This window comes from Strix aluco, chromosome 15 (genome assembly GCF_031877795.1).
Source record: "Strix aluco isolate bStrAlu1 chromosome 15, bStrAlu1.hap1, whole genome shotgun sequence".
NCBI lineage: Eukaryota > Metazoa > Chordata > Aves > Strigiformes > Strigidae > Strix > Strix aluco.
Window position 1 is genome coordinate 15417891 of NC_133945.1, and position 12537 is coordinate 15430427.

General features: G+C 35.8%; 1 protein-coding gene across 13 annotated transcripts in view; it reads left to right on the top strand.

Annotated features, from left to right (window-relative positions):
• SNX29 (sorting nexin 29) overlaps positions 1–12537 on the top strand; it is a 147157-nt gene that overhangs the window by 8200 nt on the left and 126420 nt on the right. For all 13 annotated transcript variants that reach the window (XR_012625312.1, XR_012625313.1, XR_012625314.1 and 10 more), the window contains exons 4-6: positions 2203–2327; positions 9518–9698; positions 11609–11679. Coding sequence is in view for 10 of the 13 variants with exons in the window: in XM_074841333.1 (XP_074697434.1) it covers positions 2203–2327; positions 9518–9698; positions 11609–11679 (377 nt within the window). In the remaining 3 variants the exon portion in view is untranslated. The remainder of the gene's footprint in view (positions 1–2202; positions 2328–9517; positions 9699–11608; positions 11680–12537) is intronic.

Here is a 12537-nt window from a genome sequence, read left to right on the forward strand (position 1 = left end):
TGTGAGGGAGGAAGCGAGAAGGTGCAGGTGGGATAAAAGGATGCTGTGGCTGAAGCACTTTAGCAGTTGTACTGGCTGTGCAGCTATACCTGTTGGCACAGAAGCATCAGCTGGAGATCGTTATTTAATAACTGTTAAGTTTATGTGAGACAATGTATTGGTGATGTTTGCCTTTGTAGTAGATTGTGTAAACATGGCTAGAAGAAAGTACCTCCTATGTAGAGCAAATCCTTTGGATCTAAAATTTTTACTTTGTTGCTCTGTTTGCCTGAACAACTTGTTTGCTGCAGCTGTTTAATGATTTGAATGATGACGTTTAGTGATGACATTGAATAATTTGAATGATGACATGTCTTCTGATAGAGAGAGTTAGGATTCCAAAGATACAATGCTGACCAAATTTTACTTATAAATATTTTCCTTAGAATTCAGTAGACATCCTGAATAATGGATTATAGCTAGGCAGTTGTAGGATTAAAAAGGAAGTGGAAATTACAGTTATAGATTTTTTTTTTCCCCCTAAATTTCATGGTGTTTGAGGTTGTTACTATGCTAAATATTGTGAGATAATATTAAAAATGAGGATAGTCTGAGAATTTAGATCAAAATCCAGTAAAATCCATGATTATCCAAGTGTTACACTCCCAGTGTTTTTTTTTGTCTTTCAGATTATAATTGTTCAGAGTTCTACTATGTCTGTGTATGCTAGACTTGTCTATGTTTTTCTGTATTTGTTTATTTAACATACCCTTGTGATGCTTTCTAGTAAATATACTACGTATATTGGGCATTGTAGAATACCTGATTTTTAAAGAAAGTTTATTTTGTTTTACTAGTGGGTAAATTTTTCTGTAAAATACTGCACAGTTTTCTTGTTTTGATTCTCAGTGCACATGGATTTTTAATAATATGCGCTCTTTCACAGAACCTAGTTTCTGTTCTGCTTTTTCTGAATTGATAAAGTTAAGTAGATTTTTTGTTTTGTTTTCGTGGGGGGGTCATGTAGTTGCTGGAATTTCCATTTTTAACAGCAACAGACTTTTCGGCAAAAATTAATCACAACTGCTCTACAGTCATCTTGAGTATTGTTTGAATTCTGTTCTGCTTTATTAGTAAAGTTTTCCTAACATAGATGTATTGGAAAGCATTATGTTTTAAAAGCTCTTCTGTTCAGGGCAGTTATGGTAAATATACCTCTTTCTGTCAGTGCTCCCCCTGAGATCTTGTACTTTTTTGTGACTGAATAGAACACTGTACTTCTGGAATGCTGGGGCAGAGCCCTGAGCCACTTTGTCAACTGTTTTTATTTATTTGCTTGAACTTAGTTAAAGTATCCATCCTTCCTTTTAGTAATAAGCTTTGGCAGCCAGGTGACAGCTTTCTCAAAGCTTAAGTTTTAACTATTGTTTATTTAATGGCAAAAATAAAACCTAGAGAAAATAAGATTTGAAATAAACAGGTTGTATTCATGTCTGTTACACCTTAACAGTTATTCCCTGTAGGTTACAATAAATTCCTTTCTTTGGCAGGCTGAATTTTAAAACTTTGCAAGTTTTACAATGTTTCTACCTGTGTGAAAATTCATTTATTAACCGGGTTATGTTAAAAAAAAAAATCAGAAAATTTATAAATAGTATTGTAGAGAACAACATCAAAACCTGAAGTTTCAACACATCTTCAGAAAAATCTTTCTTATTTTCCTATGCCTAGGATTTCTGAAGGACGTTAAAATGTATGTTTAATTGTTTTCCTAGGCTTGAATTACAGCGTCCTAATGCAAATTAACAAAATTGTCTATTAATTGTATAGGAACTTATCACGTATTTTCAGAAAATCATTCATTGCATGTGTAGTACAAAGCATACTTATGAAAATGTAGTTGCATTACATGAAAAGTATTTCTGAAGCTGAAGTAAGATGACTAACAGCCACCATAGCAGGTGAGGATGATTTCTCAAATTGATTGCCAATTCTTCTGAATGTAATTTGTGCCCCAGTTTTGGATAGTCATCATGAGACTGTAGGTATAAGTAGATTATACTGTTTGCAAATAATGCGATTAGCACATAAAAGGAGTCTTTCACTACATATAGGATCGTGGCTCACCTTTACATTCCCTATTCAGAGATTTAGAATAAACCTGCTGTATAGGAACATAGTTGATGTTTTTTTCACATGATTTCTTTAAACATTCTGTTGCAGAGTCACTTGTTTGTGTGCTCAGTTTGAAGCTGTGTTACAGCATGGTCTGAGGAGGAGCCGAGGACTAGCTTTAACAGCAGCAGCGATCAAACAGGCAGCAGGTTTCTCCAGTAAAACCGAAACAGGTAAGTTGTTAATCATAACTGTTCTATTTTAAACTGTTGATAATTGCAAGCAAGTGATATAATTTCCAATGGAAATTTTAAGCAATGCACCAAACTGCTGACTGTTGGTATCATACTTAATACTTGGACTTTCATTAAACAGTGAAAATGGTTATTGCTTTCTTAATCTAGTTTAACTTTCATACCAAGTTTCTCTAGAAATCTTGGTGTTTAGAAACCTGCACTTCCTACAGTTCCATCATGAATAGTATCATTGGCACCATTTCTTTTGAATTCTGATATGGATAAGCACTGTGTAAACGTGCTGTTAAGTTTTTACTACAACATTTTCATTCTTAACCTTGTCTTACTCTGTTCTTTAACTGCCATATTCTATAGCATAAGATATGTTTAACTTCTAAGTATTGATATCATTTTAAAAACAAAACTTACATTACTTATATTGGTTGGGTTTTTTATTACTTTCTCCACATTTAAAGATAAGATTCCTTTCTTTTTGTTGCCTTCTCTTCACCTTGAAGTTTCCCTTGTTTTTTTTATCAAAAGTATCTGAAGGCGTTCATCAGTTTTGTTGTGAAGTTTGACATACAGTATCTTTTTTCTTAAACAGGGTTATTACTTTCTCCACATTTAAAGAAAAGAAGTTTTGAAACTGTGTCAGGTGTAACATGTAACACATAGTGGGGTTTTGATTTGCTTTTTTAAAAAAATATATTCAGTAGTACTAGAATTGTTAATATATTTTGATCTCCAGCCATAACTTCCAGTTACATCAGACAACTGCATATAATTGATATTACATTAACACGAAATGTGTAGTTTGATATAATGGGTTTTTAAATTGCTGTAACAACAGATGTGTCCTGTGGATGACAGGGTGAAATGTTGGGTCTTTGCGTGCTGACTTTCCTGCTAATGGGTTAAAGGCTCCAGACTTGGCTTTTTTGTGGAGCTAGAACAGCTATGCTTTTAGAGAACTTGGTGACTTTCCCATGTTTGCCTATTTACTTAGTAATGGGCAAGACTTGACACTTTGTGGACTCTAAATGAACAAGTAAGAAAAATTCAGCTGTTTACACAATCTTTACAGATTTTTCCTCTCTTTTGTATGCTTTTTTTCTCCCTTGTATGTGTTTGCAATTGGGGATTAGATACTCTGTAGTCTCTTTCAGCCTCTGGGTAGTTTCCATCTCTTTAATGGGTAGTGATTTGTTTATCTACTTTTTATCCCCCAAACTTGCAATTGAGAGTCTTATGCTTTGGTGCAGAAAATGTTCTCCCCTGTTATGCCCTCTGATTCATGCAAATAGTGTGTCTTTAAATTTGGAGACATTACATTTAATTCTTATGATTTTTGCCTGTTGATAATGTCAAGGGTGTATGAAATTTTTGTTCCCGTCTTTTAGTGGTCAGAAGTACAAAGGTGCATTTTTGATGCTTGGGAACCTAGTAACAACTTAGTTATATGTTAGTACGTATGTGTATCTTATTTGGGGGCTTGTCAGCAAGGTGATGTGGAGGAAGAGGAGAAAGTTGGGAAAGTTATCTATGGTTAGGGAATGGGAGAAGGAAGAAACCATCATTTTTACTCCTTAGTAAAGTTAAGCAATGTATGGAAGTTCAAGAACACATGGCTGCTTTGCAGCAAATTGAATGCTGTACAATGACTAAGAAGAGAAGCTTCTTTTTTTTTTTAAATGGAAATTATTGGGTTCCACTGCATTTATCTGTGCGAATTACAGTGTTGGGGTGTTTTTTTTCTGAAAGCACTTGCAAAGTACATCTATATTTTTATCACTTTCAGGCAAATGAGTCTGGTATGATTTATGTTCCATTCTGTCTAACATAATCACTGGTGTCATCTTTTTCTTTAGCACAGTGGAATACTGCTGTTTAGGCTATACATTCAGGCTTTGACATTTGAAAAATACAGTTGTTCAGCAGTGGTTTTCATTTGAAATTTACAGATACTCTATGACAGACTGTACTTTCAAATGGCTGTAAACAATGTAGCATCATTTTGCATTTAAGAGCTTCAGTGTTTTACTTTGTTATTATTAAATGAAAAAAAGTTTTAAATAAAAACTCCAGTAGTAGCTCCTTAGAACTATGACTTAAAAATCCTTTAAAAAATATTTTAATTTTTTAAATATATATTCAAGTAAACACATTCCTAACATCAGTGTGATTTGGTATCAGTTGATGGTATGGTGATTACAGACATACGCAGCTGTTTTAATCTTATATTAAGCAATCTAAACAAAACCAGCAAACAATAAAACTGGTATTCTATATTTAGTTTGTAACAATATGAGGGTCTCTTTGTTTAACTCCAGTTTAAGTTATGTGAGAATACTGTAGCTGATGCAGTATTCACTAAAAATTATTAGGACAATGTAGTGAAAAGACTCTGAGTAGATCAACTTTTCCATTGCCTCTGGCTGCTCTTTCTACTGTATTATTAGAGTAATCTTTCTGTCAGTAAGAGCAGTAATAGTTCATAGCAGCGTCTTTTCTGCACTCAATCAGAGGATCATAGGCTAATTCAAGTTGGAAGGGTGCTCAGGAGGTCTGCAGTCCTACAGAGATCATCAGTGAGGTTAAACGAGGTTGCTCAGGTTGCTTTATCCATTTGGGACTTGAAAACCTCCACAGACTGCATAACCTCTTTGGGCAACAATGTTCCAACATTTGACTATCCTCATGATGAAAAGAGATTTTCCTTATATCCAGTCTAGGCCTCTCTTGTTTTAGGTCATGCCTGTTGTCTGCTGTCTTCCTGCTACGTGCTGATGCAAAGAGCCTAAATCAGTCTTCTTGATGACTTTCTTGTAGGTACTGGAGGACTGCTATTAGGCACCTCCCCTAAGCCTTCTCGTCTCCAGGCTGAAGAAAAATTTTGTCTTTGTTGCTTTTTTTTTTTGTCATTCTGGTGCTGCATATTGCTATAGATTAATGTATATACTTTGATGCTGTAACTATAGGATAGTATTATCCATTTACAGATAGATAAACCATGACAGAATTATGGATGTGGCTTGTTCTCAGCCTCAAATCATGTCAATACCAAAAATGGAATTGTATTTCAAAATTGTCACTAAGTTGCAGTATGTTTATAGTTTTACTACTTTGCATATCATAACTTGCTTAGGAATGTAGGCCATTGTAGACTAATGCTGAGGGCTAATGTGGTAAAATTATTAGTTGCTGTGGTTAGGAATGAAAGTGATAAACTAAGGCTTATTGAATATAAACTTCATTTAATGATACTCTCAATTAAAAGTGAGAGAACTAATATTTCCAACTGTAGTAAAGAATGTTCTACTGTGAGACACTCGTGACAAATATGAAACTTGCTTGACAGAACTTACTTGACAGAACAGACACTGAAATGCACAATGGCTGCACAGTATAAGTTGTTTTCTTTACTTTTTTTTTTTTTTTTCATGAGAAGGCACTGAACCTGACTTCAGACTGATCTCTGCACTCATCTTGAGACATGATTGCTGTTTGGTGCTGATTAATGATTAGTACTATTGCAGTTACTGGAACTGTGGTGATATAAATTTAAATAAACTGTTTTCACAAGGTGATTTATATTTGGGTGAATGCATAATGTCAGTGTCTCCTCTGCCTACAGTACAATTGTACAAATTGTATTTTGCTGAAATTAAAATGATCTTACTTCTAAATAACAAATCTTGGATTATTTGCTATGAAAAATAATATCAACAGTTAGGACTTGGATTTTCATTTAATGCTACTCCCAAAGAAGAGAATTTAGTAATTTGAAAGTGCCACTTACATTACTGTTTTCGTAAAGTATGTCATGGAGGGACTTAGAGTATGGAATGCTCTTACTTTATTTCCATTGAATAGATTTTGATTAAAAACTGATGATAACCCAAATTTTGAAGCTTTTAAAAATCCTTGATATCTGTAAATAATCAGAATGCCAAGAAACACTGAGTTTCACTCTCAGCACAAGGGGAAATCTGCTTATTTTCTCTATTCCTTGTACTATTTTCACTTCCTACTTTAATACTGTTTTGAGCTTTAGCAAGATGGAAAAATGAATTTTATTGGTCATAAGAAACAATGAAATCATTAAATCGCTATCATCGTGATACAAATTTGGCATTTTAAGGGCTGCTTTTTTTACATATATATGCATTTTATTTTTGAAATGCAAATCAAATAAGTTGAAGCCAAAGGAGTAGGACATATGATATTTGAATGCTGTTATATGTTCACTAGACCTTTGCATGTTAATGTGCCTATGAGGTCCTAGTTCAGCAAAGTATACCTTTATTTTTGCATCCTACATTGTCAATTCAGTGGTTTCTGTGTTTTGCACATTTGTCTAATTTAGAAGAGCTCTGGGTTATTTTTGCATAGCTGTCAGACCTGTTTGGCAAAACTTTTAGTTAATGAGTCTAAGTTGCTTGTTGTGTGTTTAGGTTTCTAAAATTATGTTACAAACTTTGCTAATCTAATACTGTATTTGGCTTTCAGCAGAGATCAGTAAAAACCTCATACCCTCAAATGAGCATATTTCACCAAAAGAAGCCATAAGCTGTAGTGAAAACCTATTCAAAATCTGACTGCATGCTCTTTATTTAGCAGAGAGAAAGAAAAGCATCATGGATGGCATTTTCTTAAAATTCTTACTACATTAAAAAAGATTCAGGCAAGTGATAAGCAAGGGGTGGCAGGCTCAATCTGTTTTCTCTCTCATGAATTTTTTTTCTGTGTCTTTGAGGAAATTTTTTACCCATCTTTAAACATCTGCTTTATGCTGCCTACATGGAGATTATGATGAAAAACCAGCATAATATTTCAGGTGACAGTGCACCATTCACTTGTACAATAGAATTATTTTCCCTTTTTTGTTAACTTAAAAAAAATGTTGAGCAAAGACATTCATTAAACTGTCAAAAGGAGTACCTGCATGTCTTCCTTGAGAGATTGATGCATTTAAAATTTTTTTGTAATGTTTGAGTTTCTCAGATTTTTTTGCTTTTAAAAATATCCTATTTTCCTTAACATTCAGTCTCTTAATATGTTACTAACTGTATCGGTTAACAGCTTTCAAACCATTCTAGTTATTAAAGCAATTCTATTTATAACAAATCAAAGCCACATGAACTTTATTGTTAATGTTGTATTTTAAGATACTTTCAAGCAGTGTGTATTTGATGTAACATTAATGACTAATGATTGCCAAACCATACCATATAGTAATGATTCCTGCTTATTGGATGAGGGAAAGGATGTGGATGTTATCTGCCTTGATTTTAGTAAAGCCTTTGCCACTGTTTCCCACAGCATTCTTCTGGCAAAACTGTCTGCTCATGGCTTGGATGGGCACACGCTTCACTGGGTAAAAAACTGGCTGGATGGCCGGGCCCAAAGAGTGGTGGTGAATGGAGTTAAATCCAGTCGGTGGCCGATCATGAGTGGTGTCCCCCAGGGCTCGGTTTTGGGGCCACTCCTGTTTAACATCTTCATTGATGATCTAGACGAGGGGATCGAGTGCACCCTCAGTAAGCTTACAGATGACACCAAGTTGGGTGGGAGTGTTGATGTGCTCGAGGGTAGGGAGGCTCTGCAGAGAGACCTGGACAGGCTGGAGCGATGGGCTGAGGCCAACTGTAGGAGTTTCAATAAGGCCAAATGCCGGGTGCTGCACTTGGGCCACAACAACCCCCAGCAGCGCTACAGGCTTGGGGAGGAGTGGCTGGAGAGCTGCCAGTCAGAGAGGGACCTGGGGGTGTTGATTGACAGCCGGCTGAACATGAGCCAGCAGTGTGCCCAGGTGGCCAAGAAGGCCAATGGTATCCTGGCTTGTATCAGAAATAGTGTGGCCAGCAGGGACAGGGAAGGGATCTTACCCCTGTACTCAGCTCTGGTGAGGCCGCACCTCAATGACTGTGTTCAGTTTTGGGCCCCTCACTACAAAAAGGACATTGAATGACTCGAGCGTGTCCAGAGAAGGGCAGGGAAGCTGGTGAAGGGTCTGGAGCTCATGTCGTATGAGGAGCGGGTGAAGGAACTGGTGGGGTTTAGTCTGGAGAAGAGGAGGCTGAGGGGAGACCTCATCGCCCTCTACAACTACCTGAAAGGAGGTTGCAGAGAGCTGGGGATGAGTCTCTTGAACCAAGTAAGAAGTGATAGGACAAGAGGGAATAGCCTCAAGTTGTGCCAGGGAAGGTTTAGACTGGCTATTAGGAAGCATTTCTTTCCAGAACGGGTTGTCAAGTGTTGGAATGGGCTGCCCAGGGAAGTGGTGGAGTCCCCATCCCTGGAGGGGTTTAAGAGCTGGGTTGAATAGTGCTGAGGGATATGGTGTAGTTGAGAACAGTCAGTGTGAGGTTAATGGTTGGACTGGATGATCTTCAAGGTCTTTTCCAAGCTAGATGATTCTGTGATTCAAGTCTTACAGATGAATTATCTGATGTTTGGTTGTTTTTTCCACCCTGAGAAAATGGTAAGAACTTAATTGTAATAAATGTGTCCTTAAAATATGTTCTTATTCAGTTAAGAAACAGGAGGTACTAGGAGATACTAGGTATTTTACTGTACATTTACCATTACTGATGTAGATTTTTGTTACCTCCAATTGAGAAATTTGAGGCAACTGCAAAAAAACTTTTTATCAATATTTAGGGACAGGGCAAGGAAAGTATTTTAGTAGAAAGGGGTATTATTGCCTTTTAAATATAACACTTGTTTTTTAAAGTAACATGAATTTGTCATTTGCATGTCTGCAAATTCTGGAGCTACCTGTTCTTTGGACCTAGCTTTTAACATTTCACAATCAGTAGTAAGATTGAGTTCTAAAGAATTTTTTTCCTTTGCATACTATGTTCCCAGCTGAACATGTGATTCTATTCTATGGATGAAATACTAGCTTACATGTGCTTTTAAATGTGAATTCTATTTAAAAATGTAAGATATAATCCTTTAATGTGTGTTTGGCTTTTTCAATGAAGTGAAAAGTTCTAAGTGCTCAAATAGTCCAAGTCCTGTAGAAATAAATAACTGGAGAGTTATACCAAGACAGTAAATGATTGACCTTTGTTTAAAGTTATGTACCATTTCCTGTTTGTTTTATAAAATTGCATATAAGTGCATTCAGATATTAGCTTAGCTTTTTTGGTGTGGTGGTTTGTTTTTTTTTGTTCCAGAGCCAGTGTTTTGGTACTATGTGAAAGAAGTTTTGAATAAACATGAACTGCAGCGCTTTTACTCTCTGAAGACCATTACTACAGATATTGGTAGAGGCCGGGCTTGGTTGCGCTGTGCATTAAATGAACATTCCCTGGAAAGATATGTTCATATGCTGCTTGCAGATAAGAATCGACTCAGGTACTGTATTTGATATCTTTGTAATGCAGGAAATGTATTGACAAGTGAAGTACTGAGATTAAAAAAACCCAACCAACCAACCAAAAAACACAGCTGTAATAATACGTCACATTAATGGCTATGCCAGTGAAGCCACTTAACCTCAAACTTCTGTTTTGTTCATTTTTGAAATTCTGGCAGCCATTAAGGTAGTGGCTTGTGGCTATATCAACATGTGACCTGAAACTGGCTTCATTCTAGCACATGAGAATATATACTTCTATCCCCATCGTCATTTCCATCCTCTTTCCTAATCCTTTCCCTATTTTTTCAGCAGTTTTCCTCACTGAGACCTTGACGCCATGCTTTGAGGTGCCACTCTCATTCCATTGAAATAGTACACAATTGCAGCCTTGATCTTACCAGTTCGTCAGGGGTAATTGCCCATTGCCTTCTGGAGATACTCATCCTCTAACTGAAAAGCTCCAGCAGTCAAGCAATAGGCAGCTACTACTGCAGATCACTTGGAAGTGGTTTTGTACCAGTTTATGAACTTTCTTGTTACAGAGTTACTGAGAATAACTTACGGTGCATTGTGAAATTCTAAACTACTTTGGATGTGCAAAATGCACTTAAGTTTATACTTTACTGGGTCCTACCTTTTTCTTCATATGTCTTCAGCTCCTTTTCTTTTTGAAAATTTGAGGTATTTTCCTTTTTTATCACTAACTGTTGAGCTTGATCCAGTTCAGTGGATTCAGCAGAAAGGCATTCTTTCCATTTGCATCAGTTAATGGATGTACTGGATAAGGTTATTGCCCGAACTGAGCTCGTTAGTACCTCCTTCTCATATTTAGTCTGTTCCAGTCCTCTGTACCTTTCTTGCAAGACAGATTTTGATATGAAATCAAATAAAGACGAATGAAACAGCAAAAGGAAAAAAAAAATAATCTGAAAACCATTGGATTGGTTTGTCACTAATTACTGTCATGCTTATAGCAATACTTGCACAGTATCAGGATTATCAGCGCACTCTGCATGGTACATGAAACAGTATTTCTAAAAAGGTTTATTCCAGAATATTTAAGATTTAAATGTTATCCAAAGTCAGATGGGATTTACAGAATCAGTTTACATTCCCAATTCTTTTCCGGTTAGGAAAGTTTTAAATTACTCTCAACATTTTTTAATATAGATTGAGGGATTTCTTGCTATCTGTTTTTATGTTTAGTTAAGTGAAGGCTGATAGTAAAAATACAGCATTCTACTACTAAAAAGAACTAGGTTTAGAACAATTAAATTCATGTGTTCGCAGTGTTATGTCATGTTAACCTTTTTTTTTTTTTTTTAAATTACATCCAAATTCCTACTTGACCCTACCTATGTAGGGTAATTGATGTGGTTTTGGATATTGAAACAGGTCATTGAATCACAAAATCATAGAATGGTTTGGGTTGGAAGGGGCCTTAAAGATCATCTAGTCCAACCCCCCTGCCATGGGCAGGGACACCTTCCACTAGACCAGGTTGCTCAAGATGAAGTGGATCTTTTTGTTTGTATTCATGCATTCTAATCTTTTATAAAATGGCTTAGTAATTATGGGCAACTATAGCTATTCAAAAGCTTAAATTTGCACTATAGCAATAGGTGTAGAGAAATGTTGTGACTGCTAATGTAGTATGAACCTCCTTGCCCTGAGTGGCTTTTTCCCATTAAAAAATGCAGAGCTAAACTGAAGACAAAATACTATTTAGCAATTATTTGATAACTGTTCAGGCAGTTCTATATATTTCAAGTCTTCAGGGAGTTACTGTGACATATGATTTGATCCATTGGTGTATGCATACTTACTTTTCAGAGTTTTCATGTCTTTTAGAAGTGGAATATATGTTAATTTAAGACTGTATTCTTTTTTCCCTTTCAAATTATAGTGTCTTCTATGAAGACTGGTCTTTTTTGATGGATGAAGAACGTTCTAGTATGATCCCTACGATGGCAGCTGGTAAGACTTTCTCTTAAATGCTACCGTTCTTGGAAAACTATTTTGTTTTGGGATGTTATATCAATTTCTGGTTGCGAGGAGTTTCTCTAACAGAGTCTTTGCTTATGTGGAGAATGTGTGTCAGATGAACATTCAGGGTGAGTAGTCAAGCTATTATGCCAATTTATGCTCTGAATTGATGAACTATTAAAACAGTGAATGTGGCCTTCCTACAGTTCAAAAGTCTTTCACATAAATTTTCGAACCATCAGACAAGGCTAACATTTTTTAAAAACTAGCGCAATTTAGAGAAAACAAAATGGGTTATTCCTGACTAGAGAAGAGCAATGATAGACTTTTATAGTAAGACCCAAATTATAGGTAGATACATGAAGAGGGAGTAAGAGTAAGGAATGGCAACAGATAACTTACTTTTCTAGAGTCTGACCACAGAAGTGATGTATTATAACCTTTTACACCCCTTTTCTCAGATATATGGTCACATGCTTCATTCCGCAAGATAGGGTTCCCAGGAGTTTTTGTTAAATAAAATATAGGAACCGACAAATATTAAAGTTGCAGTGAAATGGTTTTAAATAAAAGGTTATAAATAAATGAGTTCACAGTACTTACTGCTTATTTAATGTGCAGCTGAACAGCCATCAAGATAAATTCAGAACTGATTGCATCAGCTTGAATATCATTTAAAAAAGAATGAATGGTACATGAAAGGATAAGAATTCATGCATGGAGAACTGTGGGAAATTTTTTGGGAAAAATGTTTTACATGTCATAGCTTTGTTAATCCTTAGGTTGTATCTTCGTAACTCTTGTATGAAGTATATCGTGGGTTTTTGGTCTTTTTTTCCCCTTTCTTTC